Raw genomic sequence first — 19,824 nt, forward strand, 5'->3', positions numbered from 1 at the left:
CCCGTCGCTCTCCTTCACTTTGGTTCGCTCCTGGCAGCTCCGTGCCCTCTTCCTTCCTCCCTCAGCCTCCGGCCCAGTTACCCCTACATCTTCTATCACCTACTCGGACCTTCTCTCTGGTCTCTAGGGCCTCCTGCCCCAGGGCTTCTGGGGAAGCAGCATCTCCTCCCAGCGAGGGGCTCCGCCAGGACCTCTCTGCCCAAGATGCGGGGCTCACACGGCCGCCCCACTCTCCTTGAGGTCAGGGGCTGAGCGCTGCCGTCTCATCCGCGGGGGCGTAGTGTATGGGGGGTAGCGGGGCCCTGCGGGCCTCTGGGCTGGGTATGGTTGGGGCTGCTGGGGATAATAGTTGTGCTTTTTGGGCTGGAAGTGCTGGGGTTCCGGCTGTGCAGAACCCCCTCCCCGGGACCGGCCCCCTCCGTCCAGGGAATTCCTGCGTGGACGGTGGGACCTGCGGGGACTTGGGGGCCTGCGGGCAGGGGTGGCCAGAGAGGGGGTGAGCTCCTCAGGGGTCTGGGGTGGCGCTGGGGACTCCCCGGCCCCCGCCCCCGGCCAGGACTCGCGGTGCTGGGGGTTGCTCTTGAAGGGGAAGCGCAGCTTGCAGTCGTGAGGGGGCACGAAGCGGGCGGGGGGTCTGCGCAGCCCTCCGCCCCGGCCCCCGGAGCCCTGCAGTCCCTGCAGCCGCAGCTGCTCCTGCTTGAGCCAGCGAAGGCGCCCCCGACGGAAGGCGGGGTCCTCCTCCATCAGCCTCGACACCCGCTCCCAGCTCGACAGGGGCGGCGAGGAGGGCCGCGTGGGAGGTGCTCGGTCACTGGGGGCTTCCTGCTCTGCTGCCTCAGACCCTTGGGGCTGAGCCCACGTGGCCTCACCGGCTTCTTCATTCTCATCCTCGTGATCCTGAGAGGGAGAGGGGGTGAGAGAAAAGGGGGCACGTGAGGAGAGTGGAGTCCTGAGGACGTGCAGATTCGGGAGGACAAGCTGGAAGGCCCTGGAGCAGCTGGACGTCCGGGGTTCTGAGAGAGAGAGGCATGGGGACGAGGAAGCTGGAGGGACACTGGTTTAGGACCCTGGACCCAGAGTCGGGTAGCCGACGCAGTCCAGGTGTGCCACCTCCTAGCTGTGGGTCTGGATCTCCGGCTTATAGCTTCTGTGCCTCAGTATCCTCACATGTAAGATGACATCAACAATGACAGTACCTATCACATAGGGCTGTTGTAAGATTACCTGAGAAATTCTACCATGCCTCACCTAGTGGGCACTCAGCAAATACTGCTGAATAAATGATGTGCCCCGGGGATACAGCAGTCAACAAAGAGGGAAGAAAAATACCTGCCATCATTTTAGTGGATGGACACAGTTGATAAATAAATAAGAAAAATATATAGTATGGTACATAAGCTGTACTTCCATAAAATGTTAAATATAAATATATGTATTTTAAGTTACTTAATATGTATTATTTACATTATATGTAAGTACCATGTTATATATTTTATATAAATGTGTATATATGTATATATTTTATACACATATAAAAATATATATTCACATGGAAAAGACCAGAGCAAGAAAAAGGACAGGAGGCCAGGGTGGGGGTAGATGCAGTGAAAGGACAGGAAGAGATTCACGGAGAAGTTACCATTTTAGGGAACACCCGAAGGAACTGCGGGACGAGCTCTATGGCTCTGAGAGGGAAGGGCGTTCTGGGCAGAAGGAACAGCAGGTGCAAAGGCCTTGAAGCAGGAGCGCACCCAGCAAGTTCAAGGAACAGCAAGGAAGCCCAAGGGTCTAGAGAGGGGAGAGTGAGGAGAGGGGTAAGAGCTGCATTTGGAGCTGTAAGCCTTCAACACCATGACTGCTGTTATGACTGGCTGCCTGTCATCCCCCTTTAGAAGGCAAGCGGGAGCACGGCAGAAATTCTGTCTGTTGTGAGTAACCCCAGTAGCTAGCACGATGCCTGGCACACAGTAAACACTCAACTATTTACTTGTTGAGTGAATACATGGAAAACAGGTAGGTGATAACACTCCCACTCGCAGGGCCACTGTGAAGGTTTACACGGTGACACAGGAGAAGTGCTCAGCACAGCGGCTACCAGAGTAAAGGAAGGGTCACCCAGGAGAGGGGTGGTTCTAAGAGCGGTCACCTATGGGAACACTCATTAAGTGGTAACTTAAGGACTGTACCCTTTATATCAGTGGTTCTCAAACTTCATTGTATTTCAGAACCACCCGGGGTACTTATTATAAATGCAGATGTGTCCCCAAAGATGCTGATTCAGTAGGTCTGGGGCAGAACCCAGGAATCTGCATTTTTAGTTAGTGCCCTGGTGATTGTCAGGCAGGTGATTCACAAACTATGCTGTGTTAAACTTCGATACGATTTTTTAAAGGAAGAGGAGGAAGGAGGCTGGACTCTGAGGTGGGAGGTTCAGGTTGCTACAGGGGAGAGATGCAGGCGGGGAAAAGCCGGGCAGGGCCCATCCTACCTGGGTCAGGGGGATGACCCTCTCCATGCGAAGCATGCGGTCCCTCAGGGCCTGCAGCTCGCGGTCCTTGCTGCTGTTCTGCAGCTTCACCTCCTGCAGGATCCCCGTGAGCTTGTCGATGTGAGCCCGGAGGTCCTCCACCTCTGCGCCGCGGGCTCCCTCCTCACTGCCACCACCTCCACCTCCGCTGCCTTCCTCCTCGCCCACCGTGTCCCAGACATCCCGGGCCACGGCCCTCCAGGCATCCCCGGGCCCCTCAGGCTTGCCGTAGGTGCGGCACAGCTCCCGCATCTTGAGGGCAGCCAGGGCCTCGATCTCGGCCCGCCCATGGCGGAAGTCGGCCAGGGCTACCTCGTAGCAGATCTCCTTCACTGCCTGCATCTTCAGGTCGGCCATGGTGGCCCAGCGGGGGTCTTTGCCCTGCAGCCGCCGTCGCTGGGGGATCTGGTACACCCTGCGGGGCGCCCTGCGCTTGCCGCTACTGGGCAGGCCGCAGCGCTTGACGATAGTCTGGACCGTGGTGGGCGGCAGCTGCTCGCGCAAGGACGAGATGAGCCGCCAGCTCTCTTCGCAGGAGCGCTTGTCGGAGTCGTCCCCGCTGTCAGAGTCCGCGTACTGGGGCCACAGAGAGGGAAGACAGACGGGGAGAGGGCTAAGGGTACCCCAGAGCCATGTGTCCCAGCGACATGGAAACACCGTGGTCAGAGTGGCTCGGTGCTGGGTGCACGGCTTAACCTCTGCTCGTCTGTACAGTGGAGGTAATGATGGTACCTCCTCACAGATACGTTTTGAGGATTAATGTGCTCAGAGCGTGTGGCACAGAGAAAGTGAGTATTAGCTGTAGCCATACCAAGTATGGGTTTTGTGTGTATATATCGCTCAGGAGGCGGTTAAAGATTTAAAATTAAGTCCATTCAAAGAACAATCTTTTTTTTTTTTTAAATATTTATTTATTGATTTATTTGGTTGGCTGCGCCGGGTCTTATTTGCGGCATGCGGGATCTAGTTCCCTGATCAGGGATCGAACCCAGGCCCCCTGCATTGGGAGCATGGAGTCTTAACCACTGGACCACCAGGGAAGTCCCCAAAGAACAATCTTAAGTAAATAACAACACGGGCGGCACTTGGATTTGGTAAAAATCATAAAGGTGGCACAGGTTCAGCTAGAGTCCAGGAAGCCCCAGTCACCTGGGAGGAACCCTAGTTCCCTGCATGGGCTCCTCCCTGGGTCACATTTCTCTCCTGTCTCCTCCTAGATGCCACCTCTACCCCCTAGCCCCGGGCCCACTCCCCACTCTGGCTCAGGCAGGGTGACCAAACTCAGAGTCAGGCTGAAGCTCTGCCAGGCCGGCTGCTCCAGTGCCCACCAGCCCACCTCCCGCCTCTGCCTGCCCCACCGCACCCCTGGCCAGCCCCTCACCAGCCGCTGCTGCTCCAACAGAAGATCAGCCTCCTCCTTTTCTTTTCGGTACTGGTTCTCCAGATCCTGCAGCCTGGGATTGGGTGAGGAGGGGAGGAAGAGCTGTGAGGTTCTGGAGCCACCTCCATAGGGCATCTGACAACAGGAGGGTGCTGGGGGCTGGGCACCTGGGAGGGATGGTCAGCAGGGCCCTGGGGCGCAAGCACCCTCCCCACGCACCTCTTTTCCATCTCCAGCTTGATGTCAATGCCTTGCTGCTCCAGCAGTTCCTTCTGGGCAAAGTTCCAGTCGACGGGCTCGAAGGGCGGTCCTGGGGGCGGGGGGACCCCTCGCTCCCGCTCTAGCCGCGCCTGCTCCGGGTGATTGAAGCGGAAAACATGGTTCTTGCCCATCACAATCCTATTCCCTGGAGATAGGAGGATGGAGAAGTGGACTCACTCGCCCACGGCAGCACACCCCTCCGCATGCCCGAGGTACACAGGGCCTTGCCCACAAATCCCAGGAGCCCCAACACAATCTCTCCCATCACCCCAAATCCAAGAGCGGCTGGAGCTGAGGCTCCCCTAGCTGGCCCCAGGAACCGCCCTGTCCCTGACAGCCAAAGGAAATCAGGAGCTTGGCATCCTCTTCCTGTTGCCCTGAGGCAGCGAGACAAACCAAAACCTGACTCCCTCTCTCTTCCCTTCCCAGTTCCGTCTTCACATTCCCACGCTGTTTCCTATTTGTTTCTGGGTCCTGCCCAGGAGTCACTCAAGAAGCTCCTCCTCGCACAGCCAGGGCCCAGGACCCTCACTGCCCCCTCCCCTACCTGACTTCAGCACCACGGGCTCAGTCACAAGTTTCCCATTGACGTAGGTCTCGGCTCCTTCACAAGGCTCCAGGGTGACCACCACTGAGGCAGGGAGAGAGAAGAGGGAGTGATCAGGCCCTGGGCGGGGAGGGGTATGGTCACAGATTCCCACCCTGCATTCCCCCCAAAACACACATACATCCCCAGTCCCACCACCCAGTACCTGTCAGGGGTGCCATGGCCCCTCTGGTGGCAGGCAGCACGGGAAAGGAAGAGCAGAAGGAGGGTTAGAGCCCCAGCTACAGTTCCCAGGAGCCTCTGAGGGGGCTCCCTTCTCACCCTCTGCCATCCTCCCCAGCAGCGGCTTAGCAAGCCCGGAATCCTCAGAGGGCGTGGCCTTGCAGGTCCAGCTGGTCGGCAGGCCCTGTCTTTTCTGCCTTCCAGATGACCACTCCTTCCTTCCCAAACAACACGGCTACTGGCCAGGTCTGGATTCCTCCAGCAGGCTCCTAGCCCCACTTCTGTCTGATGCATCTTGCACACTGAGACCTAACTAATCTTCTTAAGCCACAGTCAACTATCTTCAGTCAAGATCACTATTTTGACGGGAGGAGATAAAGCCAACCCAACCCAAACATCTCTCAAGGTGCTCCTTGTACGAATCACCAAGCCTGCTGCTTGCTGGGACATGAGGATGCCTGAGGCAGTTCCCTGTCCTTGAGGACCAGTGCCCCGTTGTCACAGAGGGGCCCCCGTATTCCAAAGACCCAGACTCTATGACTCCTTAGCTGAGGGACATTAAACAAGTCACCCGATTTCTGTGAGGTATAAAATGGGATAACAAAGTCTTTCTTTGCAGAGTGGCTGAAAGGCTCAAATAAAGTGATGTGGGAAAGAGAGTTCTTATTTACCTTACAAGGAACAGAGAAACCAGAATGAATGGTAACGTAAGGCAGAGACGAGCCTATGGACGCTGTAGGAGTACAAAAATAGCAAAGAGTAACTCGGCTTAGGGCCAGAGGACTGGAAATGATTATGGGAAAGTGGTAACTCCTGAGCTGATGCTCAAAGGGAAACTTGGACGAAGGGGCAGAAACGATGGAGAAGATGTCAGACAGAGCTAAAGCATCACCACGTCGGTGACCAGCAATGCAAGAAGGTGGCAGAGAAGAGTACGAGGTGACTAGAAGGGTACCAGTCTATTCCCGCCCTTATTTCCCACCACGCCCCAAATTCATCCATCCACTCCACAAATATATTGCACCCCTATAATATGTCAGGCACTATTGTAGGTCCTGGAAATACAGAAGAGATAAAAACCAAAATGCCTGCTCTTACAGAGATCACTTCCACTTGGTAAGAAAGATGATAAACAAGTAATTGAGCAAGTAATCTAAAGTCAGGGTTGGGCGGAGATAGTTGCTATGGAGGGAAATGGAACCAGGTGAGAACCCACAGGAACCCACAGCGATCTGAACCGAGGCAGCCCAGGACTCTAGAGCACAGGCCCTAGAGTCTGCCATGCTGCATCCCAATCCAGTTCTGCCATCTTCTAGCTGTGGAGTCTCGGGCAAATTCCCTAACCCCTGGGAACCTCAGCTCCCTCACCTGTGAGCTACATGCGAAAATGCAAAGGCACAAAGTAGATGGTAAGTAATAACTATTTTTCTGTGTTCACACCTCTATCCGTGCTGCCTGCTCTTCTAGGCGTCTTTGGTCAAGTATTAAATCTTAAAGGCCCAAATGGACTAACCCTTTATACAGCCCCCATCATTTGGGGCACAGAACCATCTGCTGCTTCCACTGTGACGTAACCTATTCGGGCCTGTCACCTCCCCAAACACACCCTGAGCTCCCGAGGGTGGGCTGCCTCCACAGGCCTTGTGTGGTTTTGGTATCACCCCAGTACATGGCTTGAGGGAACTGCAGAACAGGAACTCGGCAGTAACTCACTGGGCTGAATGGATTCAATAGCTCGCAGCCCACAGGGCCGGAAGCGTTTGCTGCCGCTAGGGACTTGAACGAGACCAGAACAACTGCATTAATCCACTGACCAGAAAATGGAACTGAAGTCCACCGGGCAGGTCTTCAACCTGAGCTGCAGGCCACACGAGAGCATCTTTTCTTATTTTAAGACACACGCTGACCACGGGTGCCCTGTCTCCTGTCCCCCAGAAGCATCAGACCTGAGGCACATAGCACGGGCTCCAGGTGAGGGAGAGCTCAGGTGTGACATGGCCAACCTCCCTGCCCGACTCACTTCCCAGAGCTTAACTTCACTTGGGCACAACTGAACCCAAATCAGTCCATTAAAAAAAAAAAATGACCTGGACTTCCCTGGTGGTGCAGTGGTTAAGACTCCACGCTCCCAATGCAGGGGACCCGGGTTCGATGCCTGGTCCAGGAACTAGATCCCACGTGCCGCAACTAAGAGTTTGCATGCCACAACTAAGGAGACGGCGAGCCGCAACTAAGGAGCTCACGAGCCACAACTAAGGAGCCGCCTGCTGCAACTAAGGAGTCCATGTGCCACAACTAAGGAGCTGGTGAGCCACAACTAAAGGAGCCCTTGAGCCACAACTAAGGAGCCCGCCTGCCGCAACTAAGGAGCCCACGTGCCGCAACTAAGGAGACCACCTGCCACAACTAAGACCTGACGCAACCAAATAAATAAATAAACATTAAAAAAAGACCCAACCAGAACAAAACAGTGACCTCAGAATATACCCTAAGTGGTACTTAACCATGAACATTGTTTTGTTACCTGTCAGACAGACTACTACATACACCCTGAGGGCTTGTGATTCCTAAAAGCTTTTGCTGCTGTGGCCAAAAACAGCTAAAAACCTCTGAAAGTTTTGGAACCACAGGGAGACATGGGCTGACTAACTGCCTGAAACTTTTGTAGTCATAGCTACATAGATAATCACGTTTTCAGAGATAAATTCAGATATCCCACTGAAAAACCTACAGGTTTTCATAAAAAATGACCAGGGTGCTATCTGAGGCTAAAAAATCGAGGAAGAGGGCAGGATCTCCTCTTCCCAAAACCTCACCCTCTGAAGCCACAGTCTTCTGTTTCTGCCTTGGGGACCCTCACCACTCCCAGCTCATAACAAGAGTCTGCACCCTGAGGGCAGGTGCAGATAGCAAGGCCCCCACTGCTGACCAGGAGTTCGAAGCCCCCTCTCAGGGCGAGGAGACATCCTGTCACATGGCGGCTGCGCTCCCAGGGCCCGAGCCAGGGCTCGGTATTCAGGGAGGGATCTGTCTCTGTCTGGTCACTCCAGTCTCGCCCCCTTAGCCATTACCTTCTCCGTCTGGCTGAGGGATGCTCCGGAACAGACAGTGTTGCTCCCGAATGAACTGCCCAGTCAGCTTGATGTCCACATCGACCTGGCCGACCCTGGGGAAGCAATGGCCAACATTTTCTGAGCATGTGCCAGTCATACATACACCAAGCCCCTTCTGAACACAAGTTCAACCAACTCAGTAAGCCAAGTATAATTATTCCCATTTCACAGATGAGGAAGCTGAGGCTCAGAGAGGTAAGTAGCTTGCCCAAGGTCATGCAGCCCGGCAGTGGTGAAACTGGGATGTGAGCCCAGATCTGCCTGGCTCCAAAGCCCACATCCTCACTGTTATACAGCAAAGGGGGAAGGGAACCTGGAGTGGGGTGGGTGCCCTCAGCCTTGGTTCCTGCATCCTTCCCATGATCACCAAGGACAGTTGAAGAGCCTGTGTCAGGAGAGGAAGGAGCACCCTCACCCCTTTAACTCCAGGAGGTGACCTTGGAGGCGCTGAGCCCCAGGGGTTCATTAGCATTAGCCAGTGAAGTTACCTGTCATGTGGGCACTGCCCTCAACAGCATGGGGCCAGGGTTGTTTCCCTTCTCTCTCCCACCCCAAGGGAGGGTCCCACTAAGCGATGCCCAGGCAGTGGTGCTGGGGGCCAAGAACGCAGCGGTCCAAGCTCCCACCCACTCTCTGCCCCAGCAGATCAGGACCTATCCCCACCAGCGCTGGGTTGGTTTGGTCCCAGGAGGGGTGTCACCCACACCAAAGCAGTGGGTGGAGGCAGGCTCAGCAAGTTCTCAGGAAGCCTGGAGCTAACAGGGCTGCAGAGGAGCTGTCCTGAGACGTGGGGTGTCCCCAGGAGATCATTAGAGAAGGGAGTCGCCAGTGTGGCCCTTCCTCTGCAACCACACCCTAAAAGGAGAGGCTGCCCCACTGGCCGAGCAAACGCTACCTGGTGACACCATCTTTGATGTGGTAGAGCAGACATTCAGACATCAGGGGGTCTTCATTCAGGTTCACCAGGTGTGGAGTCTGAGGGGGAAGGGGCGGCAGTCAGGGGAGAGCCGCCAGGGGTGCGGCCAAGAGGGAGGGAAGGCGCTTGGCAGACATCCCTGCAGGCTCCCCGCTGCGCCCCTCCCCCTCACTCGGAGGGCGAGCTCTCCCACCCCCTGCTCCCACTCACCCCAATGCCTTCGGGGCAGCCTGACCCACCCTCTCCCTGCACACAAGATGCCCCCACCCTTCCGGCCCCTCCCCAGGCCCCATTTCTTCAGAGGCACCTGGACACACCAGTCTCCCTGACCCGAAACCTTAGAAGCCACCTGCCCTCTCTCTGCTTTCCCTGTATTCCCTCTGGCCCCAGGGCTCATCACTTCTTCCCTCAAAATATATCTTGCCACTTTCGAGAGGGGACTGCTCAGACCTCTCCAGCCCACGCACCGCATGCCTGCCTGACCTGAGTCTGCTTTTTATGCCGGTACTCCTGGGCGTCCTCCAGGGCAGGGCCCCAGCCCACTTATCCAAGCCCCTTTGCGGGGGGCCCCCTCTCCCCTTCTGTGCTCGCACCCAGTGGGCTCTGAGCACTCACTCCAAAAAGCCGGGCTCATCCCTGCCTATCCCCTCGCCTGCAACAGCCTCCCTCCTGGCCCCACCCCCACCTGTCAAAATCATTCACTTCCCATCCCTCAAGGTCTCAAATGCCACTTTTTCCACAAAGCTTTCCCAGGCCTTCCACCCGAACACAAGATCCCCTGCCTCTGTTCCACAAGGATATACCGTGGCCTTTCTATGTGCAAGACCCCACTGAGGTGCCCGGCAGGACAGAGATGAGTCACACCCAGAGGCTGCTGCCCTGTTGGTCAGGAAATCAGAGCCAACTTGAGGAGATAAGACTTGTGGTGGAAACACCATTGCAGGTAAGAAACACATGCCTCATAATAGACTTCCTGAACTTTTCACGCCCTCACTTAGCTCATTCATTCATTCATTCATTCATCCCACTGTATCCTGGGAGGGGCTCATACACAAAAATGAATAAAATGAAGACCAATGGGAGCTCAGGGGGGTCAGGGGAGCTTCATGCAAAAGGCAGTATGGGAGCTGGTCTCTGCTGATGAGGAGGACGTGGACATGAAGAAGGAAGAGTGTTCCAGGTGAAAGAGGAGTCTCAACAAAGGCACGGAGGCCAGGGAGCACAGGGTGTAGGGGAAGACAGCCAGCAGTCAAGACCCCATCTTTCTCTGGGAGCCCCCTGAACAGGAAGCCCAAGGCTACGTCCGCGGTGGATGCATTGTGTATCTGTGCGTCGGCCCCTCCAACGATGACTCTGCAACACGTTCTCTTCTCCTGAGGGATGACCACGCCCCTCCTGACACTGCAGTGTCAGGCCTGCTTGGGAATGGCAAACACGGATGGGTCCTGGAAGCAGAAAGCGATCTATCCCTCGGGAGAGGGGACATGATTTAGGGCAGTGTTTTTCAATCTTTATTCAGCCCTGGAACCCTTTGTTCACAGGAAACCTTACCTAGAAGCCTAACACGTCAAGCAGATAAGCAGAGAGCTGCTCAGGCCGAGGTGGGGGCAGGGGACCCAGAGTCTAGTCCTGCCCGCCCCCTCCCCATTTCCTGTGAAGGAAGTTCCGAGCCAGGTTTGAAAATTACTGACTTAGGAAGTCCTTAGGCCTGGTGGCGAGGTCTCAGGAAAGAAGGGGCTCTCACTAAGGCCCTTGGCTCTCTCCAGGACAAACTGGAGCTTCTGCCCCAAGGACCCAATTCTCCACTCGACATTTCCTAGGCTGGAGTCACCCCCACCAAACCCGTTTCTCCTGTGAGACTAACAGCTTTCTCTCTGAAATCCACATGACTTTTAAACTTACGAGAATGGGTTCATTCTCACCACCTGGAGAAAATGCAGAAGTTACCTCCCCTAAGACGCTTTTTTTTTTACCCATCAGATGGGCAAAGATCAAGAAGTTGAAGAGGATGAGAGAACACGGGCTGTCTTGTGTGATGCTCTTGGGAGTATAAGTGGGCATGGTTAAAATCTCTGGAGGCACGCTGGCAAAAGAGATCAAAGTTTTACCTGGCTACTGGTGGACCCCAAATCTCCACTTCTAGGAATATGTTCTACAGACAGCAGACCATTAGTAAGACTATCTTCTGTAACATTTGTTTATAGTATCAAAGAATGGGAAACGACCTAAATGTCCATCAGTAGGAAGCTGGTTAAAAAAAATTATTCTACGTCTATACAATAGAATATTCCGACACTGTGGGGAAAAAAAAACGGACAGAACTGCGATACACTGATATGTGAAAAAGTAACATGTCAAGTATGGAACCAGCACCACGGCAAAGAGGGGCGATGTGTGCGTGCGTGCGTACGTGGATGATTATAACACACGCCTGTACGTGCAGAGACTACCTCTAGAAGAATACATCAGGAGCCAGCAACAGGACTCGCCTCTGGGAGGGGAACCCGAGGGTGGGAAGGAAGGAGATTTCCTCTGCACCTCACTGTATGAAGTAAACGTTCCCGGTGGGGCGTGCCACCTTTACAAGAACAACTAAGAACAAAACAGAACAGAAGCCCCTCCTGTTGGTCCCAAGCTCTAGCAGGTGGCACCTTGCACAGTGTGAGCCTCTCCAGGAAAGAAAAACCCATCCATCAGCCTGTCCATACCTTTCTACCTTTCCCTAGCCCTGCAGCTGCGGCAGAAGCTCCACAAGTGCCTGGCACCCCCAGGTGGCTGGCAAGCCATGCTGAGAGCCCCCTGCAGTCCCTCCTCCCAGATGTGTGCCTCTGGGGGATCCCAAAGCCCTGGGTGCCCAGCCCCGGACCTGACCCCTCAGCCCTGCCTGCCACCCTCAATCACCCACCGACAGCTCTCTCGCCCCTGGCTGTGCCTCAGGCCAGGCTAACCCCTCTCCTCTGTCTGGATCCCTGTTCAATGGTCCCTGCTTGCTCAGTCACCCAGACACCTTATCCGTATGAAAATCGGAGGGGTCTCCTTCCAGTAACCCACTGCCTGGAAGAGGTGTATCTCACTTAGAGCCTGATCCTATGATGCTTCATACCACAGCCCTGACAGGCATGGCTGGCTCCATTTCCGGGCTGGGACTGGAAGTTCCTGCTTTGCCCAAACTGGCCTCTGCATCACCGCTTCACCAGTGTGCACCGCTACAGCTGTGCTGGCCATCGGAAGCCAGCGTCCACTCTGACTGGTTGGTCCCCGTGCTGTGCTGGTTGCTAAAGGTTTTGAATACCATTCCTGCCTCCAACTGAGCCTGATCACTCCTGCCCTGCTTCTTTCCTTCCTTCCTCTCCACAAAGCCTTACTGAGCGCTTACTACACAGCGGGCACGTGACAGGTGCTGGTGCGCCCCACTCGGCCGACAATACCCCACATTTGCTCGGCCCGATGTTCTCTCTGCTCTCTACCACGCCCCCCCGTCCATCTTTCAGCCTCCACTTTCCAAACCACCTTCTCCAGGAAACCAGTTTCCATACACCTCCAGGCCGCACTGACGCTTCCACCTTTAAACCTCTCGCCGCGTTTACAAGCAACATCCTACACGTTAGTGCTTACTCTTCTATTCCTTTTACAGTCTTGTCTTCCCAAGTTATCCTTTCGAAACGTACTTTTTAGGTTTTTTTGCATGTTTGCTTGTTTTTGAATAGCTAACACATACACAGGTTACAAAATCCAAATGATACAGAAGTGTACACGGTGGACAAGTCGCTATCCCAACCAACCTGCAATCTCCCAGGGTCCTCTCCCTTCCCCCTGGGGTAACCACCATAACCAGTTTCTTATGAATCCAGAGACACATTCTACGCATGAACTCATAGACGCACGTGTGTGGGTGTCTGTTTATAAATACCTAGATTCTAAGCAGCTGTTGAAATCCCCCTAAGGGCAGGGACCCTGGCATCCTGTGGTCCCTAGATGGAGGGAGAAGACAGGGACGGCCGGACAACAGAGAGGGGAGGAGCAGGAGTGGGGACAGAGGTGATGGAGGGACAATTCAGAGACCTGAGATCAGAGTTAGAACTCATGACCCTGCCACCCCAACCCTCTTCTTTCAGCATCCAGAGTCTCTGAGGCCTCCTCACTCACCTTCTTTGGAGAGAAGACGCCCACGGTTCCCCCATCTTCCCGGACAGCCACCCCCATCTCAGCCAGCAACGCTTCTCTGTAGGCAAAGGAGAGGCAGATATTGGTCTTGTCATCGGTACCCACGAACCCCTCCCCTGCAGGGCCTGACCTTCCCTCCCCACCTCACTCCTTCCAGGGCTCCAGCTGTTGGCCCCACCCTCACACCTCTCCATCCTCAAGGCCTCCGTCTTACGTAGCTTCTCCTCCCAGGTCTCATTCAGCTCAGCTATAATCTTCTCTGTCTCCTGGGGGCACAAGACGGGCAGGCATCAGGACAGTCTGGGACAAGCACCTCCCAGAGGGTGCTTCCCAGCAGCCCCCAGAGCCCCACCCCTTGCCAGCTCCAGCTTCCCACCTGCAGTCTCTCCATGGCCTCCTCAGGCCCAATCTGGGGCTCGGCACTGGGGGAGAACGATGGCTCCAGCTCCCCGTTGTGTGCTGCAGGGGACGAGGGCGAAGCTGGGGCAGAGGGAGACGATACAGCTGGCAGAGCACCTCCGGGACTCCCCTCATCCACCTTCAGGCCTAGGAGGGAGAAGAAGGTAAAAGAAGGAAGCCAAGGAAAGATGGAACTGATCGGAAACAGAGAAGGTCTCACAGGGGACCTTTGCCTGGGCAAAGGCAAATAAGGAGGGATGAGCTGGGCCAAGGAGCCTCCCTGAGCTGACCCTCCCAGAGTCCCACCTCCCAGGGCAGAGGCAGAGAGCCCCTGGGCCATCAGCAGTTCGCGCAGCCGGGCCACCTCCTCCTGCAGCTCGCGGATCAGCCGGGCATTAGGGTCCTCGTTGATGATGGCATTGCAGCGAATCTGCTTGGTGCGGTCGGCATACCTGGATGAGGAGGGAGGAGTGGGACCGGTGAGGCCTAAACACGGGTGACCTTGGTCTGCTGCCTGATTCCCTCTCCCTCCCAGGTTTCATCATAGTGCAGTAGAGCTGAGGGTCAACCCTATCTCATGGGGAGGGTCCTGAGCTACCAGCCGCTGAGCTCCTGGCACTTTTCGTGTCCCACCCCACCCCTACTAGAGCCCCACCTGAGGGTGCTAAGAGTCTCCTCGTAATTGATGTCTGCGGGGCTCAGGGCTGCAATCATTGCTGTGCGTGAATTCCCACCTATGAATGAAAGGAGGGGAAAGCTTGAGCTGGGCAGGGTCCTAAGAAAAGTCAGACTGGGTCACAGGGTCAGGGGGGCCTCATTGCTCAGGCAGGGGTCCAATAGGGTCACTGTCCAAGGTACGGTAAAGCTAAGAGTTGTGGAGCTAATCGTGAAATCTGGTGGTCAGAGGAAATGGGGGTGAGGTCAGGGAGACATCAGACATCTGTGGAACAATCAGCGATCAGTGGGCGGAGGATGAAGTCAAAGGTGGGTGTGAGGTCAGAGAGCCGTCATGGGGAGCCAAGTCAGTGAGGCTCTTGGCTCGGCAGGGAGGGTGTGCCTTGATCCCAGCATCAGGACACCTTCAAAGGATGCCCCTGGGGATCAGGGAGAGAGTCAACGGACCACTGGAGGATTTGAGGTTCCAGGGGTGTCAATGGGACTGGTATCAAAAGGGGGTTGGCAGGACTGGTGGCAGGGTCGGCATAGAGAGACAGAGAGGAGAAGCCCCTCACCCAGATTCTCCTTGAGCAGCCAGGTGAGCACAGAGTCCCTGTAAGGGATAAAATCCGACTTCCGCTTCTTTGATTGCTGAGGGACAGAAGGAGGAAGGGGGTTACGGTGGGCCACCCTCTTTGTCCGCTTTCCCAGAGCCCCTTCTCTTCCCACGCCCAGGTCTTACCATATCCGCAAGGGCCGAGATCACCTTCCCTAGAGTGGTCAGGGACTTATTGATGTTGGCGCCTTCCTGGCAAGAGGAACGTGGGGAATGAGGCCGCCTTCTCCCACTCCGATCCCCTTCCCCCACTCCCCCCACAGCCAGAGTCCCAGATTATGATTTGAGACCACTGCACACAGCCCCCAACACTGCCCTGTCCAACCCTCCCAAGCCCCTCACCTTCAGGCGCATGCCCCGGGCTCCTGAGGAGTCAGCCCGCTCACTGCCAGCAAGGTCCACCAAACTGATCTTACTGACCTGGGTCAGAGGAAAGAGACAGCAGGTGACTGGGTCAGTGCGGGGCAGGCATATCAAGGGAACACCCAGCAAGGGGACTAGGCAGTTGGCAAGGGATGGAGAAAGCCAGGAGTGGGGGATGGAAGGGGGATACATAAGATGACAGTGAGGGTTTGGTTAGTTGTCCTTTTCTTCATTTATTCAATCACAGATATTCGCATGCCCACTGTGTGCCGGGACAAGGCACACAGTGGGCTCCAAGACCTGCCCCAAGGAGCCTAGCTAGAAGAACAAACATGCAAAAGGAGACTATCCCACTGATCTGATAGGGGAAGCACGGGGGGCTGTGGAAGCTCAGAGGAGGCACTCAACCAAGCCTGGACAGGGAGGAAGGACGCAAGGCCCGCTGATCACATCTCTGTCTCTGTTACCAGGTGGGATGGGGTTGCAGCAGGTGGAGGGGGGGGCCTACTTTCTCTGAGTCCAGTCCAGTGAGCTGATCGTGGCAGCGCTGTGTGAAGACAATGGTGAAGACGGCGTGGGAACGGCTGCTGGTCTCATTCATGTTGGTGGCGGCCACAGTCCTGGGGGGAAGGGAATGGTCAGTGGGTCCGGCCCCTCATCTTCCTAACCCCGTCTCCCTTGCCCTCCGCCCCATCAGCCTGCCTCACCGTGCTTTATTTCCACAGTCCATGAGGTCAGCAATGTCTGCATAAGAGGTCACAGCCAATTTAGACAGGTCCTGCACGTAGGGGCCCAGGATGGGGTGCTCTCGGACCCTCAGAGAGCCCCGACTCTTGGGGTTCAAGAGGTCTCGTACCCTCTCACAGTAGATCTCCATGTAGCTCACCTGAGTGGGAGAAGCAAATAAAAAGTAATAAAGGTGGGCTTCCCTGGTGGCGCAGTGGTTAAGAATCCGCCTGCCAATGCAGGGGACACGGGTTCGAGCCCTGGTCCAGGAAGATCCCCCATGCCGCAGAGCAACTAAGCCCGTGTGCCACAACTACTGAGCCTGCGCTCTGGAGCCCATGAGCCACAACTACTGAAGCCCGCGTGCCTAGAGCCCGAGCTCCTCAACAAGAGAAGCCACTGCAACGAGAAGCCTGTGCACCGCAATGAAGAATAGCTCCCGCTCGATGCAACTAGAAAAAGCCGCGCGCAGCAACAAAGACCCAATGCAGCCAAAGATAAATAATAAATAAATAAATTTTTTTAAAAAGTATAAAAGCTAACAACCATACCCAATGGGAAACTTAACCTGAACTCCACTGGATACAATACAGGTAACCTACACTGAGTGTTTACTATGTGTTGCTAAGCATTTTACATGTGCAAGCTTACTGAGCTTTCCAACAACCCTAGAAGGGGACCCCTGATCATTATCATTTCAGATAAACACGCTCAGGAGCCGAGAGAGAAGTCATTTGCCCAAAGCCACAGTTACTAACTGGTAAAGCCTAGAGCAGATCCCAGGCTGCCTGACTCCAGAGACTGCACTTGGTCTTAATCGCTGTGCTCACCTCCTCCCCACCCAGGGGACACTGTGGCTCCCCTCCCAGCCTCCTCCCAAGACCTGGGCTTACCTCCACAGAATAGGATAGCTGAGCGCTCTGGTTCTTACTAACACGAGAGAAGAGGTCCTCACAGAGCTGGAGGGGGACACAGAGAAGCACAAAGATGCTGCTGTTCATGGCACACCTGTGGCGCCCAGCACCCAGGCCAGGCCAGGTCTCAAGTGACCCTGTTTAACCCTTACCACAGCCCCAAGGGAGGGATGGGATCGTTCCCATTTTACAGATGGGAAAGCAACCTCTGAGAGGTTCACACTTGCCCAGGGTCACAGGCTAGTATTCAGTGAGCCAAAATGCAAGCCCAGAGCCTGTATGCAAGGTCACTAGGCTGCAGTCAGAGAGATTATGGTCAACTCTCAGTTATCCACAACTAGCTTTTCCTACAGTAAACACCTTGACTACGGTACACAAGCCTACATGGGAACTGCACTCACAAGTAATTACGAGACAAGGTAAGACAGCAGCAAGTGGTAGAAACGAGGTTCAAACCCTGGGCGCTCTGCCGCCAAAGGTGTGGCTGTTCTCACTAAGCCTTCACGGCCCTGATGTCCAGGTTGGAGCCAACCTCATCTCCCATCACCTTCCCTATTACTAACAACCTCAGAGAGCCAGGTCTCTGCTTCACAATGCTTAGAACCCAGCCTAGGGGCAGCTGAAGATGCTTCAGCCCTGGCCGCCCTGACAGGCCCCGAGTGTACCTGGGGCACGATGCCCTGCTGCCCTGGCTCCTGCCGCCCCATCATGGTGTAGGATTTCCCAGCCCCCGTCTGCCCATAGGCAAAGATGCACACGTTGTAGCCTTCAAAGGCATGGAGCAGCATCTCTTCTCCAATATCCCGATACACCTGTTGCTGAGATGCAAACTGGGGGTCCTCGGCCTAGGTAAAAGGGGGGCAAGAAAGACAGCAGGAACCCTAGATGACTGTGTCCTTGGTATCTAGGTGCCCAAAGGTCTTGTGTGCCCCCACCCCGATCACGGTCCTAATCATCCCTGAGGATCCTATCTAGTCTCCTGCCAGCCCTAAATTATCCCAGGGATTCTGCCTCCCCCTTCCTGGTCCTAGTCACAAGTTCAGGGTCCTACCCACCCCCACCCAAGGGTCCTGGTCCTCCCAACCAGTTCCCTGGAGGTCCTATTTCCCAGCAATGCTCCCTCCCCAGGACCTGAATCCCCCGTCCCTCTTTGCTTAGCTCTTCCCCCAACCTAACAACCTCACCGAAGTGTGTGACCAGTAGGAGTAATCGAAAGTGAAGCTTTTGGGGGCATCCTTGCTCTGTCTGGGATTGGTGATGGCTGAGAAAGCAAAGGAACGAAGGCCAAGGTCAGGTACTCCCGACCGCTGCCCACTCCCCACAAGCCCTCAGAAGCCGGGCATCCCACTCCCCACCTCTATCCTAGTTCATCTCTCCCCTTTAATACTCCCCACCCCCTCCAGCCACCAAAGCTAATTTTGGCTTCCCAGGACCCGCCCCCCTCCCGGCTGCCTCCCTGGATTGGGCAATGGAGGGCTCCAGGCCAACATTCCCCCTCCCAGGGACTGGGAGCACGGAAAGGCCAGCCTGCCCCAGCCTCCTTCCTTACAATTAGCACCTGCTCCGTGCCCAGCACAGCCCTCCTCCTGGTTCGGCCCGCCAGGACTGGCCCGTACAGTGGGCCCGGGCTGCCCTGCCTGTGCCCAGATGGGCCCCTGGGACTCACTCACAGGTGGTGCTGCCCTGCATGCTGACCACACACTTGGCATCCTGGCTGGTCTCACGGGCGTTGAAGGGCCGAACCCTCACTGCCACTTTCACCGAGGCGCCAGCCATGGCTCCAGATACTCCCACCCTCCTCAGCTGGAGGACAGAGATAGAAGAGGAGGTCAGAGCTGTTGGGAGGCAATGCCTGGGGGACCCAGACATTGCCTCCCAACTACTCCCAGGAACCAGTCTCTCCACACCCCCTTACCCGGCTACCCAGCCCCTCAAGGACCCAGTTTCTGTTCCTTGGCCTTCCTCCCCAATGGCACTCTCCTCAGGGACTCCAGGAGGTGTTCCTGCCTCTCTCCCCAGCCTTTTCCCAGCAGGCAGGGACCTGGGATGTCACCCCAGAGTTACCTGGTGTCCTGGCCCCAGACCAGGGGGGCTGTATCAGTTCTGGCTGCCACCGGCCCTCGTAGGAGGAGCCCCATCCTACACTGGGGGCCTGGCCACGCCAGCTGGGGCTGTAGGGGAAACCCTGGTTGCGGGGGAAGAGTGGTTAGGAGGCACCCGTGGCTCCAGAGGTGTGTCTGGGGTCCCAGGGTTGGAGGACAAGGGGTGGGGGGTAATGTTAGGAAAGGTGAAGATGGCTGTTCCTCTGGAGTGGTCGAATGCAATGTGAATCCAAGGGCAGGGACAGTGATATTTTTATTCCTCGTCACTCACAAGTGCACTGAACGTTCAGAGAGAGAAGAGAGAAAGAGGCTGGACAGAGAGCAATTCAGAGAGAGGGACACATGGGCAGAGACATTGAGGGTGGTGGGAAGCGGGGAGAGGAGAGGCAGAAAATCCCAAACACCAAAAAAATGAGAGAGACAAGAAGACTGAGGTCATGCTACAAAGGAAATAACGGAAGAAAAGTAAGGGGACACACAGAGGACAGCAAACACAGAAATGTTAAACAGGTAGGGGAAAAGCACAAATTGGAAGCCCAGAAGAGAAACAAGATGCGAGAAAATCCCAAATATAAGACCTGCCCTAAAATTCCCCCACAGGGTCAGCCAGGGAGAAGCAGAAACCAGCTCCCACCTAGGGTCCATAACCTCCACACAGAGGGAGAGACTGCAGATGGGCAAAATCCAATGGCTGGAAGTACAGCCCAGAACTGGGATCCACAGGGCCTGCCTATAAGCCCCAAATCCCTTGACCAGCTCCCAGCACTTCCTCCTTAGGATCCAGGACAATGGGCAGGAGAGGGTGGGGTCATCCTGTAACCATCCTACCAACCACCAGGGTCCTTTGCTGGAGGATCCAGAATACCTGTGTTTATGGGAAGGGAGGATAGCAGTAGGGTTCCCCTGAAGAGGGAGA

The 19,824-nt window shown here is 55.6% G+C and overlaps 1 protein-coding gene across 1 annotated transcript in view; it reads right to left on the bottom strand.

Annotated features, from left to right (window-relative positions):
* KIF1C (kinesin family member 1C) overlaps positions 1 to 18,949 on the bottom strand; it is a 19,255-nt gene extending 306 nt beyond the window's left edge. Inside the window, exons 1-22 of the mRNA XM_007457688.1 lie at positions 18,871 to 18,949; positions 18,477 to 18,609; positions 17,991 to 18,067; positions 17,472 to 17,651; positions 16,786 to 16,851; positions 15,874 to 16,052; positions 15,675 to 15,786; positions 15,146 to 15,223; positions 14,930 to 14,995; positions 14,763 to 14,838; positions 14,186 to 14,264; positions 13,837 to 13,982; positions 13,508 to 13,677; positions 13,318 to 13,397; positions 13,114 to 13,189; positions 8,947 to 9,026; positions 8,010 to 8,104; positions 4,717 to 4,800; positions 4,128 to 4,314; positions 3,909 to 3,981; positions 2,489 to 3,103; positions 1 to 897 (exon numbers count right to left, since the gene is read on the bottom strand). The exon at positions 1 to 897 is cut by the window's left edge and continues 306 nt beyond it. Of these exons, the coding sequence (XP_007457750.1) occupies positions 214 to 897; positions 2,489 to 3,103; positions 3,909 to 3,981; positions 4,128 to 4,314; positions 4,717 to 4,800; positions 8,010 to 8,104; positions 8,947 to 9,026; positions 13,114 to 13,189; positions 13,318 to 13,397; positions 13,508 to 13,677; positions 13,837 to 13,982; positions 14,186 to 14,264; positions 14,763 to 14,838; positions 14,930 to 14,995; positions 15,146 to 15,223; positions 15,675 to 15,786; positions 15,874 to 16,052; positions 16,786 to 16,851; positions 17,472 to 17,651; positions 17,991 to 18,067; positions 18,477 to 18,582 (3,309 nt within the window). The 5' untranslated portion in view covers positions 18,583 to 18,609; positions 18,871 to 18,949 and the 3' untranslated portion in view covers positions 1 to 213. The remainder of the gene's footprint in view (positions 898 to 2,488; positions 3,104 to 3,908; positions 3,982 to 4,127; positions 4,315 to 4,716; positions 4,801 to 8,009; positions 8,105 to 8,946; positions 9,027 to 13,113; positions 13,190 to 13,317; positions 13,398 to 13,507; positions 13,678 to 13,836; positions 13,983 to 14,185; positions 14,265 to 14,762; positions 14,839 to 14,929; positions 14,996 to 15,145; positions 15,224 to 15,674; positions 15,787 to 15,873; positions 16,053 to 16,785; positions 16,852 to 17,471; positions 17,652 to 17,990; positions 18,068 to 18,476; positions 18,610 to 18,870) is intronic.
* Positions 18,950 to 19,824: the final 875 nt, after the last annotated feature.

This window comes from Lipotes vexillifer, unplaced genomic scaffold (genome assembly GCF_000442215.2).
Source record: "Lipotes vexillifer unplaced genomic scaffold, Lipotes_vexillifer_v1.1 scaffold611, whole genome shotgun sequence".
Taxonomy (NCBI): domain Eukaryota; kingdom Metazoa; phylum Chordata; class Mammalia; order Artiodactyla; family Lipotidae; genus Lipotes; species Lipotes vexillifer.